Source organism: Populus nigra, chromosome 3 (genome assembly GCF_951802175.1).
Source record: "Populus nigra chromosome 3, ddPopNigr1.1, whole genome shotgun sequence".
NCBI lineage: Eukaryota > Viridiplantae > Streptophyta > Magnoliopsida > Malpighiales > Salicaceae > Populus > Populus nigra.
Window position 1 is genome coordinate 25,593,114 of NC_084854.1, and position 11,720 is coordinate 25,604,833.

At 32.3% G+C, this 11,720-nt stretch overlaps 2 protein-coding genes across 4 annotated transcripts; both read left to right on the forward strand.

Annotated features, from left to right (window-relative positions):
• Positions 1–496: 496 nt before the first annotated feature.
• LOC133689880 (protein FAR-RED IMPAIRED RESPONSE 1) lies at positions 497–5,559 on the forward strand. Of its 3 annotated transcripts, XR_009841344.1 has the most exons (9): positions 498–795; positions 1,533–3,739; positions 3,854–3,910; positions 4,158–4,226; positions 4,338–4,406; positions 4,499–4,567; positions 4,651–4,698; positions 4,790–4,925; positions 5,178–5,559. XR_009841344.1 is itself a non-coding variant. In XM_062109969.1 (8 exons), exons 2-8 carry the CDS (start codon positions 1,586–1,588, stop codon positions 4,850–4,852), a joined length of 2,529 nt encoding a protein of 842 aa, XP_061965953.1. In that variant the 5' UTR covers positions 497–795; positions 1,533–1,585; the 3' UTR covers positions 4,853–5,559. The 3 variants fall into 3 exon arrangements, 2 of the variants coding, with proteins under 2 accessions (XP_061965953.1, XP_061965954.1); XM_062109969.1 differs by having other exon boundaries at positions 497–795; positions 4,790–5,559; XM_062109970.1 differs by having other exon boundaries at positions 497–795; positions 4,796–5,559.
• A 4,323-nt stretch (positions 5,560–9,882) lies between these two features.
• On the forward strand, positions 9,883–11,176 carry LOC133689057 (protein PYRICULARIA ORYZAE RESISTANCE 21-like). The gene is made up of 3 exons (XM_062108772.1): positions 9,883–10,028; positions 10,301–10,388; positions 10,501–11,176. The coding sequence occupies exons 1-3, from the start codon at positions 10,017–10,019 to the stop codon at positions 10,947–10,949; spliced, it is 549 nt and encodes a 182-aa protein (XP_061964756.1). The 5' UTR covers positions 9,883–10,016; the 3' UTR covers positions 10,950–11,176.
• Positions 11,177–11,720: the final 544 nt, after the last annotated feature.

Sequence of the window (11,720 nt, forward strand, 5' to 3'; positions counted from 1 at the left end):
GACTTATCTAAGATCTCAAATCTTATTAGAAAGGGAATCTTAAGCCTATAAGATATGGGATCTGACCAGGAAGAAGAATCTTAAATCTTAAAAAAACAAACAATTTGTTTAATATCTAATTACATAAGAAAGTCGATCAAAATACTTTAGGATGTTTAAACGGCAATTATCAGTATTTATTTAATAAAAAATAGATTTTTGAATAGATAAAAATATTTTTATTATTTTATTTGAAACCAAATAATTTCTTTTTTAAAAAAACTAACGGGCTGAGAATAAAACTTTAACTTGAACCAACCCGGTTTTTAACCGGGTTAGGACAAGTCGAACTTCCTTTATTTTTATTTTTATTTTTTTTCCAATTAAGACCTCAACAGGTTTTGGATGGACTGGGTGCTGGTTGACCTATCGAGCCCGGTCCGGGTGTTATATCTGCAATTTCAATTCTTTTATTTTTTTATACAACACGCGCCAAGCGTGTGGCACACAAAGGAAGCAAACAACAAAGCGGTTAAAATTCTCAAACGACGACATCGAATTTGCATAAACAACAATAAACGCGCGGCGAAGAAACAGAGATGGAAGCAAGCGAGGGAGTGAAATAAAAGCCCTAATTTTTATTTTTATTTTTATTTTATAAGATTTTTCTACAACCGAGCGAGTGAGACTCAGCGAGTGAGTGTGGAGAAGAGAAGAAAGAAAAACCCTAATTTTTATTTTTTTTCAATTCAGACGCGCCAATTCTCTCACTCGCGACTTTATTTTCCGGATCTTTCTCTCTTTATCCCTCTCAAGGTCTCTCTCTCTTTCTCTCTTCTTTAATTTTGGTGTATTAATTGTTTTTATAGCCGGTTTGGTTGCTGAGAAAACGTGGGAAAGTGGAAGTGGGAATTTGTGTTTTCCTTTAATTTTCTTGGTAACCAAACATGGGATTGGAAGGAGCTGAAATGCTTTAGTGGAGTGTGATTTTTTCTCGAATTTGAATCGTTAGAGAATGAAAAAAAAAGGTGGTTTTATTATTTTTGGTGACCCTAATTAATGCCCTGAATGAAAAATCAAGTTTGAAAATTTTCTCAGAATCCAATCAGGAGATAGAAAAGGAATAAGAATGATTTAATGGGTTGTATTGGTATAGAATTGAAAAACGGAAGCTTTTTATTATTATTATTCCTGGTAACCTTAATTAGTGTCCCGAATGAAAAATCAAGTTCGAAAATTTTCTCAGAATCCAAGCAGGAGATAGAGAAGCAATAAGAATGCTATAATGAGTTGTGATTTTTATTGAATTTGAATCAGTAGAGAATGGAAAAATGGTTGCTTTCCCCCCCCCCCCCCCCTAACATCCAAGTAGTAGATGGAAAATGATTAGGAGTGCGATGATGGGCTGTGTTTTTTATACTGATTTTATTGAATTTCAGCGGAAAAATGGTAGCTTTATCATTTTTAGTATCATTTGTAATACGTTAATGTGGATTGTCTGTTGTTTGAAACTCATGTAATTTATGTATGGAAACTTTCTTTCATGTGTTCAGGTGCCTCTGTAAAGAACTTGTTGCATTTTTTTCCTTAACGGGAATGCGTTTTTATGATGACGGAGAGGAATCATAAAATGATTGATGATATGATCGATCTTCAAGATAATGTCCCTGCTGATGATGTAGTGGGTGGAAATATCGTTGGTGTGGTGGATGTGGTGCACAGTAGAGATGTTGCCGTCGTTGATTCTCCGAAAAGGGCTGTTGCTATGTTTGAAGGGGATGTAAACTATGAGCTATGTGATGGTATTGAATTTGGTTCGCATGAGGAAGCATATTCGTTTTATCAGGAATATGCAAAATCTATGGGGTTCACCACTTCGATAAAGAATAGTAGGCGGTCAAAGAAATCAAAGGAGTTTATTGATGCTAAATTTGCCTGTTCTAGATATGGAATTACACCAGAGTCTGATAGTGGTAATAGTCGGCGATCAACTGTGAAGAAGACTGATTGCAAAGCCAGTATGCATGTGAAGAGAAGGGCTGATGGCAAGTGGATAATACATGAATTTGTCAAGGAGCATAATCATGAGCTCTTACCTGCTCTAGCATATCATTTTCGAATTCACAGGAATGTGAAATTAGCTGAAAAGAACAACATTGACATATTGCATGCTGTCAGTGAACGAACAAGAAAGATGTATGTCGAGATGTCTCGACAGTCAGGTGGGGATCAAAATTTTGGGTTAGTAAAGAGCGAGATGAATATGCAGTTTGAAAAAGGCCGGCATTTGGCTCTTGATGAGGGTGATGCACAAGTAGTGCTGGAATATTTTAAGCGTGTCAAGAAGGAGAATGCAAACTTCTTCTATGCAATAGATTTGAATGAAGAGCAGCGTCTGAGAAATTTGTTCTGGGTTGATGCAAAAAGCAGGGCAGATTATATTAGCTTTAATGATGCTGTTTGTTTCGAAACCTTCTATGTAAAATACCATGAGAAATTGCCATTTGCTCCTTTTGTTGGGGTGAATCATCACTGTCAGCCAATCTTACTCGGATGCGCATTTATTGCAGATGAGTCTAGATCAACATTTGTTTGGTTAATGAAAACATGGCTTAGAGCAATGGGTGGGCAAGCACCTAAAGTTATAGTCACTGACGTGGACAAAACCTTGAAGACGGCCATTGAAGAAGTCTTCCCAAACACCCGTCACTGCTTTTCTCTTTGGCATATATTAGAAAGATTGCCTGAAACTCTCTCTCATGTGATTAAACGACATGAGAATTTTTTGCCAAAATTCAACAAGTGCATTTTCAAATCATGGACAGATGATCGGTTTGATATGAGGTGGTGGAAAATGGTCACCAGGTTCGAACTTCAAGATGATGAATGGATTCAGTCATTGTATGAAGATCGTAAAAAGTGGGTGCCTACCTACATGGGGGATACTTTTCTAGCCGGAACTTCTGCTACACAGCGTTCTGAAAGTATGAGTGCGTTCTTTGATAAATACATTCATAGGAAAATCACCATGAAAGAGTTCATGAAACAATATGGAACAATTCTAGAAAATAGGTATGAGGATGAGTCCGTTGCAGATTTTGATACTTCCCACAAACAGCCTGCCTTAAAATCTCCTTCTCCTTGGGAAAAACAAATGTCAATGGTTTATACTCATGCAATATTCAAGAAATTTCAAGTTGAGGTTTTAGGTGTAGTTGGCTGCCATCCTAAAAAGGAAAGTGAAGATGGAACATTGGTGACGTTTCGGGTTCAAGACTGTGAAAAGGATGAACATTTTTTGGTCACATGGAACCAAACAAATTCAGAGGTGTGCTGTTTCTGCCATTCGTTTGAATATAAAGGTTTTCTTTGTAGGCATGCATTGATTGTTCTCCAAATTTGTGGCCTTTCAAACATACCACCTCATTATATTCTGAAGAGGTGGACAAAAGACGCAAAGAGTAGGCAACCAATGGCCGTAGGAACAGAACGGGCACAAACTAGGGTGCAGCGCTACAATGATTTATGCAAATTGGCCATTGAAATGAGCGAAGAAGGATCATTATCTGAAGAGAGTTACAATATTGTTCTCCATACACTAGTAGAAGCGCTGAAGAATTGTGTGAATGTGAATAACCGCAATAACAGTGTAGCAGAATCTAGTACCTATGCTCTGACTCATCGTGAAGCAGAAGAAGAAAACCAGGGAAGCCTTGTTACCAAATCAAGTAAAAAGAAGAACCCAGTCAGGAAAAGAAAGGTTAGTTCTGGAATTAGAATCCAACCAGGTGGAACTGCCTATGTTCTAATATTATTGTCTAATTATGTGCACAAGAAAAGGAAAAGAAATGATCAATGCCTGTTTATGGTTCAGGTACAATCAGATCCAGATGTCATGCTTGTTGAAGCACCAGATAGCTTGCAGCAAATGGTTTGGCCTTTGTTCTATTCACTTCCAGTAATCATGCAATCATAATGTTATAGTGGTAATAGTGTGCATTGGATTGCAACAAGATTATGGCTGTAAAATTTGTTAAATGGATCCGCTTTGTGTGAAGAGAACTCATTCTTTCTGTTTTATTATTATTGAATTTCAATAGGATGGTGTTGACTAGGTTGTGGGATTGTGCAATCGACTTGGACAATAGAGTTACTGAAATTGGGTTTTGTCTCTGCAGGAAAATCTAAGCTCAGAAGGTATTAACCTTGGCGGATATTATGGTACCCAGCAGAATGTGCAAGGACTGGTGAGCACAGTTTGTAGTGTTTTGGGCCTTTTTATCCAAGAGACAATATACAATTGTGTAAAAAGAATTGTAATTTCAACTTTGACAGCCTGAACCTGGTGCTGAGTGCAGGTACAGTTAAACTTAATGGAGCCGCCTCATGATGGTTACTATGTCAATCAACAGAGCATGCAGGGTCTGGTAAGTCATGGTGGATTTTGACCATGTACATATTCAACAAAATCACTTTTATGAACGAGTTACGATACCTTGAATTGTGTTTGTATTTCTAGGGGCAGCTGAATTCCATAGCACCCAGTCATGATGGTTTTTTTGGGACTCAGCAAAGCTTGCATGGGCTGGTATAGTATTTTATAACAAAATACATTTTCAAAGAACTTTTGTTTCAGAAGAAGCAGTTACCTAATTACATCCTTTCATGTAGGGGCAATACGACTTTCGGCCTCCAACTGGTTTCAGTTATAGCATGCAGGTGAGTTTTGGAGGACATGGTATCAATATTTGTTATCCTCTGCGCATGGAACCTATTAATGAGTATAAATTTACTAGGCTGTGTCTTTTAGTTGCAGGATGACACTCATTTGAGATCTTCACATATGCATGGCAGTGCTTCAAGACACGCATAAGGAAGTAGGATGTTTCATATTGGCAGCTGGAATGACAGTTTTCCTCCTGAGATGGCTGACATCTTCCTTGGAGGTATATAACACTGATTGAAAAACTAACTCCAGGAATTGCAAACGCCATTTTTACGAGCAGAAATCATCGATTTGATAGTTCAGAAGCTAATCCCCAAAATGAAGGCAGAAGACATCATGGATTTTTTATCCAGAATTTTATCTGGAATCCGGTCTTAATTTATGCCACACCAAGTCACTAACAGCTATGGTAGCACAACTTATTGGTAGAGCAATGACTGTGATTTCGATATGTGCATGATTACTCTTACAGGCACCACATCTGCCTAAGCTAATTGGAGACTTGAAGAGACTGTCCTGCTCGGAGAGTAGATCCCCCTTGTGGTGAGATGAAAAAGATGCCTCGTTGCTGGAGCATACAAGGAATGTTCTTCATGTCCATAGTAGATTGTGTAGATCTGCTGTTATTAACCACTCCCTCCTGTCAACCCTTTCCTGGTATTGATGTGGAAAATACCTAACTTCATGTAGAAGCACAACAATTCTCAGGATGAGTAGTTTATTCAAATCAGATCGAGCTCTTCTCCTGTAAGCCCTCGCATGACCAGTCATGTAACAGGAGGAATTGGTCCTTGTAAAACATGTATTTGTTGATTATGACACCTTTCTCAACACTAAACAATTTTTTTTTTTTATTGTTGCTTTCAATGTTGCATATTCTTTTCCTGTTTATTAAGTTTGAAAGAGGAAAATATTGAAGATTAAAATATCCTATACTAATCCTAGGAAAATATAATTCTTCAAATCTTCAATTTCCTTTTTTAAATAATAAAATATACATAAAATTATTAAATAAATAAAAATAATTTGGTTAATAATAAAATGAAAAGAAATGATTAGTTTTTAAAATATTAAAAAATGTATTAAATTTAAACAAGGAAAAAAATTAAATATTGAAAAACAATTGAAGATTAGAATCTCCTATAGTAGCCTTAGGAAACTATAATTCTTCAATTTGTTTTAGATATTTAATAATCATTAAATTTAACAATTTAATTAAAAAAATTTGGTTAATAATAAAAATAAAAGGAGCTTTTTCCCTTTTATAAAAAATAAAAATAAAAATTTCAACAAAAATAAGATTAGAATATCAAATACTAATTCAAGAAAAATAATTCTTTATTTTTTAAAATAAATTATATAGAGTTCTATTCTATATTAATTTAAAATTGTACTCCTATGTTAATATATAAATTATTATAAATATATTTGTCAATTTATCTCAATTTTATTTTGATGTGTGATTTCAATAAAATGAAGGTGTAGCGCAACCTGCTTTCTTCTTTCTATTTTTTATTTTTTTAATTTTAATTTTAAAATTTATACTTTGAATTTTTTATGTAAAAAACATTTTGAAATAGGTTATATACCCAATATTTTTTTAAAAAATTAAAACCCGCGGAGAATCACAAGTTAAATGACTAATAATTACTATTTATGAATATGGTGGCATGCTTATCGTGATAGATTATGTAGGTTATTGGTCTGGCTAATAATATTGCAGATGTGTGAGGCCTTGCGTAATATTTTTTATGACTTGAGTTTATTCAGTTAATTTTATTTGTATTTATTTTTGAAGTCATGAATTTTTTAGGATGTGAATTTATCTTTTATTGATTTAAATAAATAAGTTCGGTAAACATATTCAGGTTAAAGTTTCATTTTATATAATTGAATATATTGATTTATTTTTATTTCTTAATTTTTTTTAGTTTTTTTCTTGGTTATTGTTAATGACTTTATTTTTATTTACATAAATAATTATTAATTTATTTAATTAGATAGTTTTTTAATTTATATTTTGAATTTTTTTATGCAAAAAACACCTTAAAACAATCTATACATCTGATATTTTTGAAAAGAATTATAATCCAACAAGTTAAACAGCTAGTAATTATTATTATTATTTTATAACCCTGCAAGTTAAACGGTTAGTATTAATTATTATTATTATTATTATTTATTAATATAAATATCTAAGTCAGTTTATGAATATTTCAAGTAATCTCATGAATTTTAAAATTAATAATTTTTAATTTTAATTTCTTATCACTATTCTATCTAATAGATGGTTGAACGGCTAGTAATTATTTTTTTTTTGATTATCGTGGGTGTCCGGGCCAGCTTGCGCGCACCTCGACTAATCCCACGGGCCCTGAAGTTAACGACCATGTAAGCCTCCAGTGGCCATCATATGAGCAGACATAGGGTTTGAACCTGAGACCTAAGAGGGAACAAACCCCTTAGTCCCAAGCTCTTACCACTAGGCCACCACCTAGATGGTTAACGGCTAGTAATTATTACTTGTGAATATGGTGGTATGTTTATCGTGATAGATTATGAAAGATGAAGTTGATTGGACCGGCTTTAAGCTGCGGGCCACCAATTAAGACACTTCACACTTGACATGTGATTATTGATTGATTTTTTTCCAGACATGTTCCGAAAAGGTGGCATGTATAACAATGACTGACCACTATTTTAATGATCGGCTTCTCACATTGTATTAATACACTGTTTTTCTGTTTTATTTTTTTTTTATTTTTTTACTTTAAATTAATTTTTTTAATTTTTTAAAATTATTTTATTATGTTAATATCAAAAATATATTTTAAAAAACAATAAAAATTTTATTTTATATATTTTGAAGAAAAAAAACACTTTAAAAAAATCATTACCGTAATATCAAATACTTTTAAAGTATTTTTTATTTAGAAAAGTATTAAAATAATATTTTTTTAAAAAATTATTTTTAATATTAACCTATTAAAATAATATTGAAAATATTTAATTTATAATAAAAAAATAAAAATTATTTTTTTTCAAAATATTATTTGGAGCAATGATGTTATAGCAAAAGGATGGAAATAAAATAAAAAATATTGACTTGTGATGTCACATCATCTTTTTATAGCCACGTCATCAAAATCACCTTGTCTTTTTTATGACGTGTAAGCGTTCTTGATAATGGAATCCAATAGAACTTTGACTCATATTATGATAATTGGTTCTGCCTGTTTGCGTTTCGGTTTGGTATCGATCGAATACGTGCATGCATTTTGACAAGAAGGCCCACTTTAGAATTGTGTTGAAAAACGTGTTTTATAAAAAAATAAATTTTCATCCAAGAATATTTATATATATATTTTTTATCGTGTTAATATACTAATATAAAAAATAATTTAAAAAAATATTATTTTAATATATTTTAAGTGAAAAACACTTTAAAAAGTCACTGCTACCATACTTTTAGACACTCTCTAAGTATTTATATTAAAGTAGTGCTTGATTTTGTGGTAGTGTTTGTTTTTTAAAGTGTTTTTCACTTAGAAATGTATTAAAATAATAATTTTTATTGTTTTTTTAAATTTATTTTTAATATCAAATTGATGCCGGTACATAAAACAATTTAAGAATATAAAAGAAATAATTTTAAATGAAAATAGTTTTTGGTACCGAACAATGACGTCCATGACCTTTTTTGGTGGCATGAATTTCAAAGTTAAATCACCTTTTTTGTTCTATTTTTTTTTCCACGACATTGTCAATTTACAATAAGGAGGACGTAGGATTGATTGGATAATTTCTTGCACTGAAGGACAATTTCTGGAGCCCCCAATTTTGTTCTTAACTTCTCTCCCTTAGTGCCCACACATAGCAATTGGCAGATAGCCACCACTTCAGTCTCTTGTAGTTTTGCACTCATGCAATTTTTAGTCTTTTGTAGCACCATTTGTCAATATCAAAATAATATACTGATGTCAAAATAATTTTTAAAATTTTATAAAATATTATTTTAATATAATTTTAAATAAAAAATAACATTTTTAAAAACTATCGTTACCACTCTACTTTTAAACACTTCATTAATATTTTATAAAGCACTTGGGACCCATGCCATGTGCAAGGGGTGGGCGTGCATGGAGCATAAATGAACATCAAAACCAAACTAAAGTACCTTAGGATAGATACAATACAACCTTTATATTAGTGGTGTTCATAACTATCATTCGCTGAAGTATGTTTGATATTTCCTACACAATTTTTAATGTTTTGTAAATTTCACCTATTTAATTTTTATTTATACCCGATCGAGTTAGATATATCACTAGGTTAAATATTTTATGAATATTATATATATTTACAAGTTAAGTTTATATTACTAATTTTTATGGATTGAGTTTAATTATAACTAAGATTTATGCTCAATAAATTAGCTTAAAATTTTGTTATAAATTTTAACAAATGATTTAGACTTAATACATCAAATGAATCAATTAACTAAAATGAAAGAATCAATTGCAAAGCGGGAGAAGGAGAAAAGAGTTCCGACGATAGAAGGCTCTGATACCAAACTAAAAATAACTAGGAGGCTTAAACTATTGATTAACCAATTTTTTCTATATATATATATAGGATAATATAAAAATAAATAACAAGACATATAACAACAAATATTTAAATTTATTGTTATAGAATATATACATGCTAGGTTGAGTTTCCTGACTCGTAATATATATTTTTAAAATATTTTAACTAGTTATCGTCTACAATATCTATATAATCTGATCTTAACGGGTTGGGTCAAGTTAGATAATACCCCTATTTTATATTGATTTTTTTCATGGTATGGATATTTCGAATCATTTTACTCATAGAATGATTTTTTATTTTGAATAATTTTAAGAAACAATCCTTTATAGTAACCTAATACATTAAGAAAAATAATGTTTTTAAAAAATAAATGTTACTATCAATTTCTTTAACCCTGGCTATCGATCCTTTAACTTAACCTTTGAATTGATTAACAAAATAGAAGGTGAGATGTGCACATCAAAACCATCTCTCGCTCATGAAAGATTGTTGGGTCAGCAGCGACGATATTTACGATGGTTGCATCAAGTTTCCACTCCCAAGTCCACATTTCCTCATCTTATTGGTCTAAAAATGCAAGGACAATTAAATTAAAGACTCACATGTCTCAGATGCATGTATTTATCTTAATTAAATTAACCCCCGGCCCCTCCCACACCTCTATATATATACTCTCAATACTTCCATCGTCTCATCGGATCAAAGCATACACAAAACCATGGTAGAAACGGTATGATATCTATTTGTGTGTGTTAATTTATCTTTTAATGCATCGATCCTCTTAATTTGGCTTTTCTTCTTTTTACGTGGAGGTCCTATATATGTACAAGTTCTTGATATATAATCTCTACAGCGGATTCTTCCATGTCAGAACATATTTTTGAGTTCTTCCAATCTTTCTGTCTATAAATTTATCATGACGACGTTTTTTTATGTTTTCTATTGGGATTAATCATGGTGAGGTCCTATATGAAATGCATGCACTAACTACTACTGTTACAGAAAGTCACAACGATGGTGATTAAGGTGGTTGACCTTGGATGCGAAAAATGCCACAAGAAAATCAAGAGAGTACTGTGCGCTATCCCTCGTGAGTCTTTCTTTTTTTCTCTTTAAAAACAGTGCTAGGTTTGAGTTGTTTTTATTACCAGAGGAAGTGACTAAGTTTTGTGGATTTGATGATGTTAATTAATGAACAAAAGAAATCCAGAACCAGACATATGACAAGAAGGAAAACACAGTGACAATCACTGTGGTGGGTTGCTGTCCTGAAAAGATCAAGAAAAAAATATACTGCAAAGGAGGTCCAACTGTCAAGTGCGTTGAGATTCCACCTCCACCTCCGCCTTCGAAGGAAAAACCAAAACCAGAAACAAAAAAAGAAGAAAAAACAGAAACAAAACCAGGAAAAGAAGAAAAAAAACCAGAACCAAAACCATGCACATGTTGTGAAAAATGCCGCCGAGGCCCATGTTGTCATCACTTCTGTATGGTAACACCTCCTGCATATTGTTATGTACCTTGTAGATGGTCAGAGTGTGATGTATGGGGAGATGGTTGTTGTAGTTGCCGAAGTAGGGGTTACTATGTGTGTAGAAGTGCATATGTCTGTGAAGAGTACTATCCCTCGGCGCCATGCACAATCATGTAAAGGGAAATTAAGTTCGGAAGACCGATGGTTTGAGTCAACGTCCAGCATCAACCGTTGGATTCAAACCCAGTGGTCATGATGGACCTTAGTACTGTTGTTGTATTTATATCATCTGTTTTGTGATGCTGCTGTTGTTTTGACCTCTTTCATCTAGATGATGCACGACTTCATTTGTTACATGTTTGGTCAGCAAATATGGGAGGCTTTACTACCCACTCTTTGTTTTCTATGCTATCTTATCCTTGTATAGTCCTAGGATTTTGTCCCTTTGTATGTTTTCTTCCAAAGTGCTATTATTTGTTTCAAAAAACCCCTCTCCATCAGTTCTCTAGTCATTTTTTGCCGGATGAAATGCCCAGAAACAACATCATTCGAGCGTACTTTGGCAAAGATGGTTTTCTTAAAATATATATATATATATATATATATATATATATATATATATATATATATATATATATATATATATATATTTAATATATTAAAATAATATTTCTTTTAAAATAAAATTATTTTTGATATAGAACATTAAAACTAAATACAAAAAATAATTAATTTTTTAAAAAATTTAAATAAAAAACAGAATCTTTTAATCTAGGAATCAAAAATAAAATGTGCTAAAAGCTGATGTTTGAAATGCACACATGATTGCGGTGCGACTCATGTTTCCAAATAAAAAACATCAAAATATATTTGTGGTTTTAAAAACACCGGTTGCACCATAGTAGTGACTGTGTTCCCTCCTTAGACTTAGAGTGTTTTTGATATTAT